Genomic DNA, 19,745 nt, shown 5'->3' with positions numbered 1-19,745 from the left:
GAAATAGTATTTAAAAATATAAAAGGAACAAAAATCCAGAAAATAAGTCTAAGACATAGTTCTGGTGATATTACAATAGCCTGCCCTTAAGTGTATAACACTTTCATCCACCTTTAACTAAAATTGAATCTTTATCTCTTCTTTAGCAGGAATAAAATCCAGTAGCTGCTGGAATAACAAACAGATCATTTTTACCTTCAAAACAACACAATTACAAGGAAACAATAAAAAACTGGCCCCTAAAGCCAAAACCGTAGATCGCAAGGCATAGAATGCCTGACACCAGGTCTGTGCAACCTAACAAATCAGGAAATACACAAATTTTTGATCCAAAACACAGCTGATCCATATTTCTAAAGTATAATCACAGTATGTTGTTGCGGTCACTTTCCAGGTAAAGATAGGTATCAAAGTCACCCACTGGGTGACTACATTCAACGATGATTCCAGAACTGTGTTCATTCTAAACATTTTATCTCTATTATTGCCCAGGGCATTGTTACTCCTAAAGATAGAATGAGCTTTTACCAGAAGTGGCAAGGACTTTTCTGGTATCTTTAATACTTGCATAAAGTATCTTGTTTCCATATCCACTGGTGAAATTAGGGGGAAGCTAGGCTATTGCTTTGTCTTTTAAAGTACTAATCCTTAAAGCATCCACCCCTGGTTTGTCAGTTCCACTAAAGCATGTACAATTGTTTAATTTGATGATTTCGCTTGCTCTTCACTTGATTGTTTTACATTGGAAAAATAATCTGCACGTCTCATTTCATGAATGGTGGAATTTGCTCTGTTCATATAGGCTTTATGAGGAAATAGCTGCCATAAAATTTGGTCATATTTTGTCCTTCTGTAAAACATGGTCATTGCTAGACAACTATGTTAAGTGATATTTGAGTGTAACTTTATAGGTAAAATCAACCTCCTTTTAATCATATGCACATACTGTTCTGCTTTATTCTCTGTTAACCTACTGCTACTTTTTTTTTTTTGCTTTTTATTTTTGGTTTGTTGCTTTTATTTTAGTCTTTGAAAATGTTTGATGATTAATTGGATACACCATATGGAGTTTGTTCATTTCTTACACATATGTGTATTATTATTATATTGTATTACTAGTAAAAAAGCCCCGTTTCTAATGCAAATGAAACGGGGGCTAGCAAGGTTTTCTTCTGTGTGCATGTGGGAGTGTGTGTGTCCCTGTCCTCTGCCCTCTCTCCCCTCCCCCCTGAGTCCTTCACTGTTACAGAGAGAGCGATTTGATTTCGTGCTTTGCTGTGTTTTTTCACTGACTGTTTGTGTTACAGAGAGGGCGGGGCAGACACTCATGGGGAAACCGGATATCTCTCCCCCTTCACACTTCCGGCTGGAGGCTTCATAGATATTGGTGGTGCCTTTTATATAGAAGATTCTAAAAACTTATAAAGATTTAAAAAAAACAAATCTTAAATTATTCCTTCTAGCTTAGGGGGGCGTGAATTCCCCCTTGGACATGAATTAAAAATGCTAAATAAAATATAGTGTCTTATTTTATCAACAATAGTGGCAATCTTTCATTACGGTTTTTCACATATATGTGCTACTGCAATCACATATATTTAGTTCTGTTACAGGATTACCTTTATATTTAGATTCTGCTTGATTTATTTTGTTACTGCTCAAACTGAACTGTTCTTCAAAAAGCAAAACCTTACGTTACAGTAACTCACCTACTATAATATGTCACAGCTTCTTCAAAATCCCCAGTTCTGAAAGCTTCATTCCCTTTTTCTTTTTCATGGTTGGCAACAAAACATTTCTCTCTGCTAGACATGCCTAGAAAACAAAATACTTTAATCTATACAAAACCCATTTGCTTTACAGTTTCATAAATATAGACAATATTAAGCAAAAAAATTATGAAAACCATAACTAGCTAAAAAAAAATGTTTTTTTTAACATGTACATACATACTTGTTATGGTGAGCAAGTGGCAGAATTCAGTTAGATCAAAACACTTGAGTCAAGAAGGCCATCAAGGCAGAGCATAGTGCCCAGCACATTTTTTTTTTTCAAATTAACCTCAGTTTGATTCAACTTAATTTTCTTTTTGAAGGGAACTGCCAGTATTTTGATGCCAAATACTGAAATACAATGTGTGTGGTGCTTAGAGACCCCTTCTCTGGTCCATGAGAGCACAGGGAGGGCCTGGAGCTCATAGATCATGGACATAATTTGAAAGAAAGATCAGATTTGCAGGTTTTTGCAAGGTTTCATTCTTTTTTTTCTCATTTGCACATTTTGAAACAAGTGTATACTATTTCAGATTATCAAACTCATATATGCTGAGTACTTGTATATCAGAGGGTGTGGTCTCACCTCCAATCACTTCTGGGTCTCTGCTTAATTTCAATGGGCCAGAGCTGTTAACACTTACATTTCAGTGAATCCTGAAGAAATAATGGGGAGTTGTGCTGTCCCGCTCACTCCTGCACTTGAGAACTGCTGGACTGTGCAATACCTGACACACTTCCAAGACTAGCTCAGGGATGGGCAACCTTTATACACATAGGGCACATGGATGTCAATACTACCCTTAGTGGGCTGAAGCATTATGTAATATCAGAACTGGAAATGCACAGAGCTCCACAGACTTTGTTTGATAAAAATAAAAATAAGCAGAAATTTAACTAAAAGTAATGTAAACAAACTGCTAGAGTGGCTATTCTGAAAATACTTGCAAAATACAGTATTTAAAATCACCAAAACACTGGATAGTGACGTTTTCTGTGTACACTTCCCATGGTTTCACAGGTTACTTAAAATTCAACGGTGGGCCACATTTGGTTCATAGGTCATAGGTTACCTACCTCTGGACTAGCCAATGCCACAAAACAGCCACCAAGGTGGGTCACAAAGGGGCACATCAAAGGGCAGAACCTATTTCTGAGCCCTAAGGGGGACTGAGGGACCAAGCACTCTTGCCAGATGACACCAATTTTCAATCACCTAAATTTTTTTTAATTTCCATCTTATTTAGTTTTATCTAATACAATACAAATAACACCTTGAATTAAAAAAAAAATGAACACTTAAAACTCAGTGAGTTCATGAAGCTTAGGTAAAAAAAATATGCTTTTTGTTAATTGATGTGTTTAATTTTCACATATTTCGTTCCATCTGAGTTGGGGTAGTAGTCCACAATAGTTTTTTTTGCATTCTCTCTTTTTCTTCTATTTCACTTGTTTGTTGAAAAAAAGGTACACTCTGTTTTCTCTGCACATATATTACAAGCAGCATCGTTATCATCTCATGTTGTATGCTGGATTTGCATCTAGAATCCCTTCCTGAACACTGACCCGCTTCAGCTTGATCATTCAGGGATATCAGAATCAGAAATGACAGCCTGTTGTACAAAAGAACCGTGATGAATTTCCATGAAACTACGAGCTACTCATTGTAGCCAGGGAGAGACAACAGCTCTGTCTGATTTAAAGTAAGATTGAAAGTTTGTTCTTCAATCAGTTTGAATTACATGAACTGAACAACATTCACTCACTCCCATAGCCAGGCATCTCTGCTATCACACTACCTCTGCAGCTCCAGCACCTGTCCCCTTACCTCCCTCTCCCCCACCATGAGTTCAGCACATCTCCCTTCTCCACTACGAGCCCAGGACCTTTCCCTCTTCCCTCAGCCCCCCCTCCCCCAAGTCCAGAACCTCTCCTTCTTCCCTCAGGCTCCCCCCACCCAGTAACTCTCCCTCTTGTTCCCTCAGCCCCCTCATGAGTCCAGCAACTCTCCCTCTTTTTCCCTCAGCTCCCCAATGAGTCCAACAACTCTCTATCTTACTCTCTCAGCCCCCCATGAGTCCGAAGAAATTTTCCCTCATTCCCTCAGCCCATGAGACCAGATACTCCCCCCTGTTCCCTCAGCCCATGAGTCCAACAACCCTCTTTATCCCTTAGCCCCCCTCATGAGTCCATACCAGCTTTCTCTTTATCCCTCACGCCGCCTCCTAAATCCAGCACCACTCCCTCTTTTCTTTCAGCCCCTCCTCTATGTCCAACATCACTCCTTTTCCTAGCCCTCCCTTGAATCCAGCACTGCTCCCCTCTTTTTCCCTCAGCCCCCGTTCTGAGTCCAGCACCTCCTTCTTCTCTCAGCTACCCTTCCACTACATTCCCGAGTCCAGCACCACTTTCTCTTCTCCCTCCTTCCCCCCCCTCCAATCCGTCAAACCTGCTTCTGTAGCATCCCCTGCATTAATCGCGATGGATTGAAAAGAAACAAACTTTTTTTGTTTTTGATATTTCTCCTGATGAAGATTGCGAAACAGTGGGGTCCCTTGCTGTCGGGAAAGTTTGGAAGACACTGCGAGTGAGGAAGATTTTTCAGTATCACCCACTTTGTAAATTTGGATTCGACTTAACTTCATATCCGGAGTAACGTGTGACTGGAAGAAATGAATCAGCCATTGGAAATTCTCAAACTGTTGACATCTGGGAATCAGGATACTTTGACTTCAGAAGAGGCAAAAACCTGCGTCTCAAGTTAAGTGATTGATTTTTGAGCGTTGGGGCTGATTCTAGGTGACTAGTCAATATTGCAATTGCGCTTTATTTTGAATTTCTCCAGTTCACACTATTAAGAGGTTTATGAAGGGAATTATAAGTTCTTTATATCCATTAAATACTCTCTGTAGTGGTGTGCATTGACTTTGACATTTTTATAATAATTAAAATACTCCGCTTTCCGTTTTTTGTTCACAGTATCTTTTTCTCCCTAAGATAGGGAGTTTTTTGTTGTCTGTGAGTTTTTTCGGAAGGTAGGAGGAGCCCATGATGTTGGCCAATTCAGTGGAGTCCTAATCTTAGGTTCCCTGGGCTATTGAGGCTACTTTATTTATATAAACTTTCTATCATAGTTCAGAGTCCTGCACTCACCTACAGATTGTACAGTAGGAGTGATTTTTTTGTGTTTTTGAGATTAATAACAGGCTGCCTGAGCCAGCGCCAGATCCTTCCCTATGCCGTGTCCCACCCCTCGCGTACACAGGAAATTGTATTGGGGGGGCAGGGCACAGCAGAGGGAAGGATCCAGGACCGGCTCAGGCAGCCTGTTATCACTGCAGGGGCCACTACAGGTTTTATAGACTGGGGGAAGGGGAGGGAATAGAGAAATTGGTCCTGGACTCCAGGGGGAGGGGGAAGTGTTTGAGGAAAGAAGAGGGAATGATGCTGGTTCCATGGGGGAGGGAGAAAAGAGTGTTACTTATGCCGCAAAGTTTAAAAAGAAATTCCAGGGGGGGGGGGGGGGGGGGGGGCGTGTCAAGATGGCGCCGAGAGCGGACGTGTAGTGAGATCGCTCCAGCCAGTCCTGCTAGTTTTTGTTTTTCGCTGAGAAATATGCCTCATTCTAAAAGAAAGGGAGCAGTCCGGGTAGTTCCCCCACCTACCGGGACGTCCACGCCAGCGAGAACTGGTCTGGAGCGTTTTCTTCCCCGCTCTTTCTCATGCAGTAAGCGGGGTGGACTCCTTGGCGGGAGAGTCGGGTGGAGCGGAACTCTCGCCGGAATGTGAAACATTTTTTTCCCCCCCGCCGTTCTCGAAGATCCCTCCAGGCCCAGTGGTTGGAGTGAGTCGGCAGGAGAAACCGACGGACACCGGAAGTGTGGAAGTTGGCGGTCCTAGTGGGGTGACTGACTCACCAATAACAGCTAAATCTGCTGGGAAAGAAACGGAGGTCAATCTGGGGACAATATGGCTGAAACTGCTAGAAATGGAAAAAACCCTTTTACATTCATCTGGAGAGGTAAAGTCCCTAGGTGATAAGATTCAAGAACTGAAAGACTCTGTTGAAATGACTAAACAAGATTTTTCACAGAAAATTGAGAGTTTACAAAAGGAAGTGGAACAAACTAATGAATTTAAAGTTGCTGTCATAAAAGATAATGTGGATATTAGGAGAAAACTTGAAAATATTGAAAATCACAACAGGAGATTGAACCTGCGCTTGCTTAATTTTCCCAATTATATGGGGTATCTCCCCAAGATTTATTTGCTAGATTTCTTAAAGAAAATTTAAAATATCCTCAAGAAGCGATTCCTCCATTAGAAAAAATTTACTTCATATCTAATACGATTAAAAAAATGGATGAGGTAACAAAGGTTCAACCCGGACATGAACTAGATGTGGGAAATATAACAGCGATTCTGGAACAGTCAATAGAAACTGCCACTGAAAGAGCGACTTTGTTGGTGACTTTTCTTTTTCAACAGGATTTGAATGCTGTAATGAGACTTTACTTAAAACAACAATCACAATTTTGGTGGAGAAAAAATATGGTTGTATCCAGATGTAACAAAAGCGACTCAACAAAAGCGAAAGCAGTTTCTTTCAATGAGATTAAAAACAACGGAATTGGGAGGTTCCTTTCTGTTAGTGTATCCATGTAAATGTATTGTGAGGTTTAACAGTACTAAATATGTTTTCTATGTTCCTGATCAGCTTAAGTTGTTCCTAGATTCAAAACAACAATAGAGATAACAAATAGTAGATTGAGAATGCGGTGTCATTATTTTCTTATAATTTATTGAAATTGTTAATACAGAGATATCTTCACTTATTCTAACTCCCCCAACTTTTTTGAGGTCTAAGGAAGCCATTTAAGTGCAATGTTTAATGGAATATGTAAAAAATGTTTTCTTGTGGCTGTTTTTCACTTAACAGTGTATTTCTGTTTAAGTTTAACATAAACTAATAAAAATTATGAAACATAAAAAGAAATTCCCGCTGGTATGTGTCGGCCCCCATGACACATCTCCCAGGTGCTCGCAACATACCGGTTGAGAAGCACTGCTTTAGAGTAAATATTCAAACTCACACAGACATTTTCTAGTAGAGCAGCTTGGATCGATAATTGCTGAAAGCTCATCTCTATCAGTTATTATTACATCTCAGGCCTGGAATTCTAGCAGCTAACTATCAAAACCTACATAATCTAATTTCCTATAACTTGTAACCCCTATAGTTATCCCAACACTAGCCACAACATGGTTAATGCAGGCAGGTTAAGCTCCACAATGTAAGTATCTATATCTAACTCTTGGATCCAAGACTCACAAATATATAGCATATAGCAACATATGGGCCAAAAAGTATGCCTACCTGAATGCTAAGCTCATAATAAGTTTGCTTCAAACAGGCATTGACAAATTCCAGTTCAGTGCTACATAGGCTATCTAAATGTAACCTAGCTACCTGAAGGTCCCACAGCACCTTGGGGATCCCATACTCTTATGCTGGGCCTTCAGCTGGCAAATTTGAGACAAATATTGAGAAACTAGTAAGAAATGCCCGTTTCTGGCAAAAATGAAATGGGCGCTAGCAGGGTAATCCCCCCCCCGTCCTCCCTCCCTCCCTCCCGAGTTGCAGACACCCCCTCCGTGCCTCCGTTCCGAGTTGCACACCTCTCCTCTTCGTCCCTTCGTCCCTCAGTGACGTGGTTGCGAGGGCCGCCCCGCCCTCAACGTCATCGCGTTTTGACGCGAGGGCCGCCCCGCCCTCAACATCATCGCGTTTTGGGCGCCTCAAGTTTCCGGCTTGAGGCTTCAAAGTGCCTTTTATATATATAGATAAGGTCCTGTAATATATGCTTATTTTGACTAGCTTTGTTAATAAAAGAACTCTCTTGTCATCGCTTTCAGTGCATCCCATACAATACCAATCGGAGATCCAAAATTCAAATGAATTTCATAGTAGTCCCTAAGAGTATTCCTGTAGCCCTTACAAATCTCCTCCCCCCCGTAGCAGAGAATTGTTTATTCTATTCATTAGTCTTATATACCACTCCTATCCTTAAAAAAGGTCCCGAACTGGTTTATATAAATTAAACTAAAAATATATCAATAAAAAGAAACAAATAGAAATAGAAAGAACTTCAATTATCAGTAAAGTAATACACCTTTAAACATTTTCTAAATATAAAATACAAAGCAGCAAATCTAATAACCTCAGGAAGAACATTCCAAGTTGAAACCACCTTATAAGAAAAAGATTACTCAAGCATTCTCTTTAACAAGACACCTTTAAAAGAAGGACACATAAGCTTAAAATTCCTTGAGCATCTACCAGGAAGCTTACCCTTAGTAAAATATACCATAGTCAAGTTCTTCTGGAATATCCTCTTGAAAAATTCTGAACACAAGACAAACTTTAATGTCCATCCTTTGTCCTTATCCTCTTCAAGAGATGGAATAATAGCCCATGTGGGGGCATAGTCTAAACTGTAATGTTACCAATTTGTGAAGGCCCCCCAACACTAAGCAGGGATCAATCTAAAAAAAATTGTAATCAAGCTTGGAGTAAATTCCCCAGGGAGTGGGAAAAGGTTAGTGTAGTCTCTGCTCGAAGGATGAATGAGACACCATGGGGCTCATTTTCAAAGCACTTAGACTTACAAAGTTCCATAGTAACCTATGGAACTTTGTAAGTCTAAGTGCTTTGAAAAATACGCCTCCATGCATCATAAAGACTTAAGTCTTCCACCAGAGCATGTAGTACCCAGGAAACTCTATGGTCTACACCAGGAACTAGGCAGGAGAGGTCCCCTCTGTGTGCAATCACATTAAAATCCCTTCCCATGTTCTCATTAGCACAAATACTACTACTACTTACCATTTCTATAGCGCTAGTAGACATACGCAGCGCTGTACACTGGGCATGAAGAGACAGTCCCTGCTAGACAGAGCTTACAATCTAGTTAGGACAGACAACCAGGACAAATAAGGGATACGGGAATTAGTAAGGTGGGAATGATAAAACATGGGTACTGAACAAGTCAGTAAGGGTTAGGAAGCAGCATAAAAAAGATGAGCTTTTAGCCTGGATTGAAGATGGCCAGAGATGGAGCTTGACATACCTGCTCAGAAAGTCTATTCTAGGCATATGGTACAGCAAGATAAAAGGAAAAGAAAGGAGTCTGGAGTTAGCAGTGGAAGAGAACAGTGCAGATAAGAGAGATTTATCCAGTAAGGCAAGGTAATAAAATAAGAGGTATATGTGTGGGTGCCCATGTGAAAAATCACTTTGTTCGCTGATGACATTCTACTGTTATCTACACCTCAGAGTACACACTCCAAACTGTTGACCCTTGTTCCAATCTGGAACCTGCAGTGAAATAGCGACTCAGCTGGAACTTCAGATAAATCTGCTCCTGCTTGCGCCTTATTTTCCAGTGCTTTTTGTTTGCTATTTTCACCGTATTGTATGGAGTTCTGAAGATTGTTTACATCAAAGACCATTGGGAGATATTATAACCCTATGGATTAGTAGGTCCAGGATGTATATGGATGCCTATTGAAAAATAATTTCTTTTTCTGTGTTTATTTAATCACGACTTCACCTTATAGAGTTATTACACTAAGCAAAAAATTCAGGGCTTCATTCATAGAGAGTATTGCATGATGTATAGAGTTTTCAAGTGAGCTACACTTGCGGCCTGACTTGCTGAAATCGGCTGTAGGTACAGCCTATACTGAACTCTCTTTTGGGACCTTTATTAGGAGATATTATAATATATATATTTTTTCTTTAGGCATCCAATATACTTGTTCTCTCTTTAAGGGATTGACTCTTTGTATTGTGATTATTAGTTGTCTTTCCCTTGGGATTCCAGTTACTAGTCCATGAATATGGGAGCAGAACACAATGCACATTTTTATTTTAGTTTTAATTGTGCCAGTTAGTCAATTTCCTGCCTTCCTGCAAAGTTTTCAGGTCCACAGATACTTTGCATAAGTGGGTGTGCAAACTAAATTTCAAAGGGAAACTCCTCATGGAATTTTGCAGATTCATTCCATAATGAAGCCAATGGTACAAACTACCCACAGAATCTGCAGGTGAAAACACCCTGCTGCAGGTGAAAACACCCTGCTAAGTACACACAGAGTATTAAGAATAAATTCTTTGCACCTGCTGGGCTGGTCCACCTCAACTATACACCCCGCAATGCTGCTTTTCCCCTAATTTAGGAATAGGGGAGAACATTTTCTTTTTTAAAAGATATTGCAAACATTTTGGGGCCAATGCAAAAGACTGATAATTTTCAACAAAATAAAAATGTAAAGAAAATGCAGGTGCAAAGTCTGAGAGCACTTATTCCTACAATTTTCAAAGAAAAGTCAGAAAATTAGCTACAAAATATGTAGCTGTAAAGTACCTGCTAACTTTGTAGCTCTGCAGGCTTTCTGAAATTGCCCCTTTAAAATGTTCTTCTATTTTGTGACCATAGGAAAAATACTTATTGCATACATCCCATAGACACGTGCTGTTATGTGGAGTTATTTTACTCACTCATCGAATAATGGTGAATTTTGACGACTCAAGTTTTCACTGACAGGTAGTTAACTGTAATGCTTATTTATCACTAAGGCTTCTAAGATGCTTATAAGCTGTAAATGTAGGTGGTGCTTATTTTTCAGCTAATTAGGGTTTGTGAAGGTACAAAAAAAAATTGGGGTTGATATTCAAAATGATTTAACTGGCGGTAACCCATAACCAGTTAAGTGTTGAATATCACACTTAGGGTCTCTTTTACTAAGCCACGCTAGCAATTTCTGGCATGGCAAATGAGAGGAAGCCCATTCAGTTCCTATGGGCTTCCTCTCATTTGCCAAATGGGAATCTCAGGTGCAGCTTAGTAAAAGAAGCCCTTAACCGGCTATAGGTTAGCTGGCTCAATGCTGGTGCCCAGACATAGCCCGACAATGTATTTTCGGGTTTAACGCTGGAGTGGTCAGCAAAACGCTGATCGCCACTGGATGAATATTGAGCTCATTGTTTTCACGCCACAGATACTATTGCTGGCTGTATTTTCTGATAAAATCAAATATATATGTTTGTGTCACTTAGAAATCATCAGCACAGAAAAAGCACAAAAACTGAGTGGTGGATATAAGAAGGGTAACAGGAAGTTGAGTACACCCTTTCAATGGACACATTGTTACATGAAAGAAAACAGTGTTAGGCTGGTGGAAAGTAAAGCTCCTGGCAGAGGATTAAAGCAAGGTTTGATAGTCTGGGATTTAATTGGTGATGTGAAGCTCAACGTTGCTTCACAACTTTCCAAAGAGTATCATGTGGTATATTTTTTTGACAAGCAACTGTATAGTTCCTAAATAGCAAAATTAAAAACAACCTATTCATACTGTTATATAAAATTTAACAATACTTGTTAGGAAAGGAAAGTAATTAGTAATGTATTAAATATTATGAATTTACCTGCAGTATCTATCCTTTTCTCAATCTTTGGCAATGTTGAATTAACAACTGCTTTTGCAGTCTTTTCTGCATCATTTTCATCAATTTTGGAACATTCTTTTTCCACGTCAAATCTAAAATAAAATTAAAAAATGTTCATTTATATAGCCCTTATTTTTAGGAGCATCCTCATACATAAATGGTAGCATATAAACATGTTAGAGAGAACTAATCATTTAAATGACATTTCATAACAGGGAAAAATACATAAGGGATAGCAAACTTTCAAAATATCTCAAAAAGAGCATGAAACATGCACTTTGCTATCAAGATGGCTAACCCAGACTGTGGGGAGCTATGAAAAATCTCACAATTTAAACAAACAAGGCATCAAAACTCATAGAGCAATGATCTGACAAAACATGCCAGTCTATCCCCAAAGGGGTTCCCAGATATTATCAATGGCCCCACTAAATTATTTCCAGAAAAAACAGAGAGCAACAAAAAAAAAAAATCCAAAACTGGAGAAAAAGTTGCTAACTAAAAACCCAGAGAAAAGTTTTTTTGTTGCTATCTTTTTTTCTGGAGACAGATAATTTAGAAAACTGCTCCCACATCTTATGTGGTGGGGAAGGAGTGGGATTTCAATTACAAATGTGAAATTGAATCAGCGAAGAAAACCTATTATGCTAATTTAATTATGTCATCTTCTCTTTACTCTAAAGTCTTATTTCAGACAATTCATAATTTATGTACTCCTCCCAAGCTTAGTGATGATCAACTTCATAATCAACCTTGAGCCCAGGTTTTAACTGATTTCTTTATTTCTAAGAATGATAAAATAAGATTGGAACTATAACAGATTTTTCACCAGCTGAAATATTTCCAATTCAAGCTGATAGAATTTGGTCCAAGTTTAATAATATTTCTTTTAATGAAGTAAGAACCCAACTTTTTAAACTACAAAAGAACATAGCAGTAGGCATACTGGGTCAGACTAGTGGCGTAGCTACGTGGGGCCATTGGAGCCTGGGCCCCAGGTTTGGCTGGTGGGGGTCCCCAACCCCTGCCAGCTGATGCCTTCATCCAGTACTGGTCTCCGGTGCCGCCGCATTGCCTACCCTGCTCTCTTTTCCCCTCAAATCCGACACACTGCTTTTAGTGAAATTGAGTGCCGGACGTGAGGGGAAGAGAGAGCAGCGCAGGCAATACGGCAGTGCTGGAGACCAGCGCTAGACGAAGGCTTCAGCTGGCAGTGGTAGGGGACCCCAGCAGCCAAGATATGTTAACAGCAGTGGCGGTGGGAGCGGAAGAGCAAGGAGTGGGGCGGCGAGGCAGAGAAGGGGGTGGTGGTGGTGGACCAAAATGTGCCCTCCCACCTTGGGCTCTGGCCCCCTCCCACCTCGAGGTCTGGCTACGCCCCTGGGTCAGACCAATGGTCCATCCAGCTCAGTATCCTGTTTTCCAAACAGTGGCCAAGCCAGGTCACAAGCACCTGGCAGAAACCCAAATCGTGGCAACTTTCCATACTACAAATCCCAGGGCAAGCAGTTGTTTCCCAAGGAGTATGTTTACTAAGGCACGTTAGCATTTTTAACGCACCTATAAAGTTAAGGCACGCTAAACGCTAATGCGCCAATACATTCCTATAGGTGTGTTAGTGTTTAACATGCGTTAAAAATGCTAACGTGCCTATAGCGCGCCTTTGTAAACAAAGAAGCAAGTCTGTCTGTCATGTCCCCTTCCTATATGCAAGCAGCGTCCTCGGGCTGTGCGGGGTCCCGTCGACACGCAAACTTGACTGTCACTGCCCTGAGCCATGTGTGTAGTTCTTCTCTGGGTTTGTTCAGAGAGCGGTGGTTGCAGGCTCCTTAATTGCTTTGCTTCCATGCACCTGTGTCTGCACTCTCTCTGCCTGGCTTCCCTTGCTTCTCTCCTATTGGTCTTCTGGTTCCTCCTTCCCCTGCTCTTGTCCTATGACTGTGCTCCTTCTCCCTGTTGATTCCTGCTGATGTCAGACGCCAGCAATTTATCAGCTGAGCTCTTCCTGAACTCCATGCTTCGGCTTCTACTTTGGTAGGGGTTACTTGCTCGGTAGTTTGCTTCTTATCTACTTGTCCCTCGTTGCAGACTTTGCCTGTACCTAGATCACTCTCTTGCCTGCTGCCTGCCTATTGACTTTGCCTGTACCTGGATTATTCTCTTGACCTGCTGCCTGCCTACTGACTTTACCCGTGCCTGGATTATTCTCTTGCCTGTTGTTTGCCTATTGACATTGCCTGTACCTGGATTACTCCCCTGCCTGCTGCTTGCCTGTTGACATTGCCTGTTCCTGGATTACTCCCCTGTCTGCTGCCTGCCTATTGACTTTGCCTGTACCTGGATCACTCCCTTGCCTGCTGCCTGTCTGACCGATACGTTCATCACCCCACTTCCAGTTCCGTCTCGTAAGTCCAGCAGGCCGCCCACACCTAGGGGCTCAACCTCTGGGGAACGGTGGTCAGTGCATTTGAAACCCGGGGTTGTCCGGCCGCCAAGCAGAACCTGGTCCAAGTACCGAGCTCAGCAGCGCTCTACTTGGTACAAGAACTCACAAGTCTGACACTGTCTCAATAGGAGACTATGGACTACCAGGAATTTGTCCAAACCTTTTTTAAACCCAGATACACTAACCGCTGTTACCACATCCTCCAGCAAAGAGTTCCACAGAATATCTATTAATTGAGTGAAAAAGTATTTCCTCCTATTTCTTTTAAAAGCATTTCCATGTAACTTCTTCGAGTTTCCCCTACTCTTTGAACTTTTGGAATGAGTAAAAAAAATCGATTTACTTTTACTCGTTCTACATCATTCATACTAGGAAAGACCAAAGGTCCATCAAGACCAGCATCCTGTTTCCAACAGTGGCCAATCCAGGTCACAAATACCTGGCAAGATCCCAAAAAAGTACAAAACATTTTATATGCTTATCCCAGAAATAGTGGATTTTCACCAAGTCCAAGTTAATAATTGTCTATGGACTTTTCCTTTAGGAAGCCGTCCAAACATTTTTAAAACTCTGCTAAGCTAACTGCCTTTATCACATTCTCTGGCAACGAATTCCAGAGTTTAATTACATCTGTCTCTTTTCCAAGTTGAAGAGCCTTAACCTCCTTAGCTTTTCCTCATACGAGAGGAGTTCCATCCCTTTTATCGTTTTGGTCGCTCTTCTTTGAACCTTTTCTAATTCCGCTATATCTTTTTTGAGATACAGCAACCAGAACTGAATGCAATACTCAAGGTGCGGATGCACCATGGAGCGATACAAAGGCATTATAGTATTTTCAGTCTTATTCACCATCCCTTTCCTAATAATTCCTAATATCCTGTTTGCTTTTTTGGCCACCACATACTGAGCAGAAGATTTCAATGTATTATCTACAATGGCACCTAGATCGGTTTCTTGAGTGCTGACACCAAAGATGGACCCTAGCATCAGGCAACTATGATTTGGATTATTATTTCCAATGTGCATCACCTTGCATTTGTCCACATTAAATTTAATCTGCCATTTGTATGCCCAGTCTTCCAATTTGCTAAGGTCTTCATGTAATATTTCATAGTCTGCACATATTTTAACAACCTTGAATAGTTTTGTATCATCTGCAAATTTAATCGCCTCACTCGTCGTTCCAATTTCCATATAATTTATAAATATGTTAAATATCACCAATCCCAGTATAGATCCCTGTGGCACTCCACTGTTCACCCTCCTCCATTGAGAGAAATGGCCATTTAACCCTACCCTTTGTTTTCTGTCCAAAAACTAATTACTAATCCACACCAGAACCTTGCCTCCTATCCCATGACTCTTTAATTTTGTCAGGAGTCTCTCAAGAGGATCTTTATCAAAAGCTTTCTGACAATTTAGATACACTACATCAACCAGCTCACATTTATCCACATGTTTATTCATGCTTTCAAAGAAATGAAGCACATTGGTGAGGCATGCCTTCCCTTGGCTGAACCCATGCTGACTCTATCCCATTAAAACAAGTTTGTCTATGTGTTCTGTAATTTTATTCTTTATAATAGTTTCCATATTTTGCCCAGCACCGACGTCAGACTTACCGGTCTATAATTTCACGGATCACCTCTAGAACCCTTTTTAAAAATTGGCGTCACATTGGCCACCCTCCAATCTTCAGGTACTACAGTCGATTTTAAAGACAGGTTTCATATTACATACAGAAGATCAGCAATTTCATATTTGAGTTGAGTACCCTTGGATTTATGCCATCTGGTCCAGGTGATTTAATACTTTTAAATTGTCAATTTGGCACAGTACATTCTTCCAGGTTCATAGAGATTTCTTTCAGTTCCTCCGCATCATCATCTTGAAAATCATTTCTGGTACAGGCAGATCTCTTACATCTTCTTCCATAAAGACAGAAGCAAAGAATTCATTCAGTTTCTTCGCTATGGCCTTGTCCTCCCTGAGCACCCCTTTTGCTCCTTCGTGATCTAACAGTCTCACGGATTCCCTCGCAGGCTTTCTGCTTATGATGTACCTGAAAAAGTTGTTACTGTGAGTTTTAGCCTCTGCGGCAAATTTCTCTTCATATTCTCTTTAGCCTTCTTTATTAATACTTTGCATCTGACTTGCCAGTGCTTATGTTGCTTCTTATTTCTTGATTTGGATCCTTTTTCCATTCTTTGAAGGACAATCTTTTGGCTGTAATGGCCTCTTTTACTTTACCTTTTAACCATGCTGGCTGACGTTTTCTGTTCTTTCCACCTTTGCAATATGTGGAATGCATCTGGACTGAGTTTCCAAGATGGTATTTTTAAATAACGTCCACCCCTGATTTAGTGTCCTTATCTTTGCAACTGCACTTTTAGTTTCTTTTTAACCATTTTCCTAATTTTATTATGGTCACCCTTGCAAAATTAAATGCAGCTACAGTAGGTTTCCATTGTGGGTTCATCCCAGATAGTACATCAAACTTGATCATGTTATGATCACTGTTTCCCAGGGGCCCCAACACCGCCACAGATCCAAAATGGCTCCCCCTCTTGTTGATTCCTGGACCAGTTGCTCCAAGAAGCAGTCATTTATTACATCTAGAAATTTTATCTCCCTGGTACATTTATCTCCCTGAAGTAACATTTATCCAGTCAATATCGGGGTAATTGAAATCACCCATTATTATACTGTTGCCCATTTTGCCATCTTTCCTAATCTCTGTAAACATTTATTCGTCTGTTCGTTCTGTCCTGGCAGATGGTAGTATAGCCCTACAAGAACACTTCTTCCCTTTCACTGCAATACAATTTGTACCCTGTTAACACAGTGTCCCATTGATTTTCCTCTTTCCACCAAGTCTCTGAGATGTCTATTATATCTACCTCATCATTTAGTGCTATATACTCTAATTCTCCCATTTAGTTTTTAGGCTTCTAACATTTGTATACAGGCACTTCAAATTGTGTTTTTTCCTTTGATCTACAAGCTGCTTAGAAGTTGAAGGGGATAATATGTATCCTTTATCCTGCTCTCCCATTAAGCACACCTGGCTTACTAAACCTCTCTACTGGGATTCCCTAATGTCTTGTTTCAATAGTATCCTTCAAGGATATTCCACATTGAACCATGCGCTCATGGGCGAATGTAGGCTTTCTCCTCCATTCTAGTTTAAAAGCTGCTCTATCTCCTTTTTAAAAGTTAGCGCCAGCAGCCTGGTTCCATCCTGGTTAAAGTGGAGCCCATCCTTCTGGAACAGTCTCCCCCTTTCCCAGAATGTTATTCAGTTCCTAACAAATCTAAATCCCTCATCCCTGCACCATTGTCTCAACCACGCATATAGGTGGCAACAAGAGCTCCTGCACTACTCCTGCGCTAATCGGGTAGCACGCGGTAATGTGCCGGGGTTACCCGATTAGCGAAGACATGCCTACTCTCTGCCCCCAGATACCCCTCCTGTGTACTAAGAAGAATGCCTCCGTGCATCCCACAGTAGTTCTCTTTTAGCATGCAGTAGGCCTGTAATAGGGCCACCACGGCTTAGGAAAAGGACCCTTCAGTTATCTTTTTATATAGAAAATCATTCTTGTCTGCACAAATCTCAATTTGGCTTTAGAACTTATCACAGTACGGAAGCACTCTTGTTCTAGTAACAAAAATGGAGGAGGAGTGGCCTAGTGGTTAGAGTGGTGGACTTTGGTCCTGAGGAACTGAGTTCAATTCCCACTTCAGGCACAGGCAGCTCCTTGTGACTCTGAGCAAGTCACTTAACCCTCCATTGCCCCAGGTACAAATAAGTACCTGTATACAATATGTAAGCCACATTGAGCCTGCCATGAGTGAGAAAGCGCGGGGTACAAATGTAACAAAAAAAAAAATAGAGAAGCATTACATCACAAGAAACAGATGGTTCTTATACAGTTTGCTATCTCTGGAGCATTTGATTCTGTAGACCATGATAAACTTTTATAAAAATTGAGTGAATTAGGAATAGCAGGTTTGGTGTCAACTGGTTTAAAGGTTTTTTTTTTTTTTTTAATGAAGCTGTGTCCTAATGAACAGGATTCACTCCAATGTTTGGAAATCTTTATATGGAATACCTCAGGGGTCATCTCTTTCGTCTTTATTATTTAACCTGTTTATGTCCGACTTGGGAACAATTCTATTACCTGAAGGTTCTTATTTGGCATCATATGCTGACGACATCTTCATTTTATTACCAGCTCACTGTGACCAGGTATTAACCCTTGCTAACACAGGTGTATGTATAGCGAGGGTTAAGGCTTGGGCTCATACCCAACTACTTAAATTGAATCCTGACAAAAAACAATATTATAATGGTTTTGCAATACTGTGGCTAATATTCCATCCTTGGTCTTTTTGTCCAATGGAAGTATTTTGCAAGTTGTGCAGCAGTCTTAGTTTTAGGGATCATATTGGATTCCACTAACTTTTGAGCCTCAGTTAAATAGATTGATGAAGGTGTTCTTTAAATTAAAACAATTGAGATTTATTCATTCATCTTTTTACAGAGAACACTTTGCTCTAGTGGCTCAGGCCATGACGCTTTCTCATTTAGATTATTGTAATTCCTTCTATATGGGTCTTTCCAAGAAACTATTAACTAAACTACAATTAATACAAAATACATCAGTTAGGATGATCTATGGATCTATAAAGCACAAAAAGTGTCTCCTTTATTTTGGCTTCTTATTCAAGCCACAATTATATTTAAAACCATATGCTTAGTTTATAAGACCTTTTGTGGATTGACATCACGTTGTGAGGTTGATCTCCTAGAACAACTGCCTTTTATTTTTCCATGCCGTTCTAAGCATAGTTTATCTCTATCATTTCCTTCCCCTGTTGGTTTAAAATATAAGATGACATCTTTTTCATACTTTTCAGTTTTAATCAGTAATGAATTACCATTGGAGATAAGGTGGGATCCTTCCTTTCTTACCTTTAGGAAAAATACCTTATCTTTTTAAGAGGTTTCTGAATGTCTAGCACCGTAATAGCATGTGAATAGTTTTAGGGCTATGTTTACTACTACTACTTATTTCTATAACGCTACTAGATGTTGTTTACTAAGGTGTGCTAGCATTTTTAGTGTGTGCTAAAAATTAGCCCATGCTAATTTTTAGCAGACAATAGCGCACCTACAGCACGGCTTAATAAACAAGGCCCTTAGTCTTTTTTTTTTTTTGAGTTTTTTTATTATAACATTATATTTTAGCCTACTTTGTTAAGGCTTTGTCAATCGTAAACTGCTTAGGACTGGTAGGATCTAGCGGTCTAGAAATTTTGGATTAGATTATTTGTTTTCCCTATGTGCAACTTTCTAAAATCACTGCTCTCTCTCTAGGTGGAAAGATTTACACAAGCAGGTCTGCACCTATTTTACAACAGGCTGTACCTTTGGTAGAGCTTCTTGTAAACACTTTGGGAATTCTCCACATCTTGACCTGGATATATGAATTCCCCTCTCTACATAATACATTTGAAAGGCAGATTTTAGATAGTATCATCAATATTAAGTAAAAAGGAAATAAAAATATTTAAACACACTTATCCCATTCCTTGTAGTCACAAGGGGCCTTTTTCTTTTCAAGTCGTTCCTTTTCTAAAGTTTTATTCTGGAAGAAAAGCATATAACATACAGTCAACTTACTGACTTCTTAAGATTTCTTTCAGCTTTTTCAGAGTATGTATATTCTGAGACATAAGTAACAGAATTGCACAGTTTGAAGAAGATTGATGTCACCTTTTAGCCAAACTTTTCACAGCAAATTATTAAGCAGACATCAATCTGATATATTCCACTGGTATAAAAAATTCCTTTCTAGCATCAAGATGATGATTAATGCCTAAAACTGTCTCAACAAGCAGCAAAAAGAACTCTCTCTCTAAATATATTTAAACCATTTATCTACATGGGTAAACACCTGCTCTATCCATAGTCTTCAATATGAACATGTTCACTGTCAAACACCCAATA

At 40.0% G+C, this 19,745-nt stretch overlaps 1 protein-coding gene across 1 annotated transcript in view; it reads right to left on the bottom strand.

Moving 5' to 3' along the window:
• The window catches only part of LOC115459961 (sperm-associated antigen 1-like), an 87,343-nt gene that overhangs the window by 26,398 nt on the left and 41,200 nt on the right, over positions 1–19,745 (bottom strand). The window contains exons 5-7 of the mRNA XM_030189825.1: positions 19,316–19,383; positions 11,263–11,375; positions 1,710–1,815 (exon numbers count right to left, since the gene is read on the bottom strand). Of these exons, the coding sequence (XP_030045685.1) occupies positions 1,710–1,815; positions 11,263–11,375; positions 19,316–19,383 (287 nt within the window). The remainder of the gene's footprint in view (positions 1–1,709; positions 1,816–11,262; positions 11,376–19,315; positions 19,384–19,745) is intronic.

The sequence above is a fragment of the Microcaecilia unicolor genome, chromosome 1 (genome assembly GCF_901765095.1).
Source record: "Microcaecilia unicolor chromosome 1, aMicUni1.1, whole genome shotgun sequence".
Taxonomy (NCBI): Eukaryota; Metazoa; Chordata; class Amphibia; order Gymnophiona; family Siphonopidae; genus Microcaecilia; species Microcaecilia unicolor.
The sequence above is the reverse complement of the archived record's forward strand: the minus strand, read 5'-3'. Positions and strand labels throughout refer to the sequence as shown.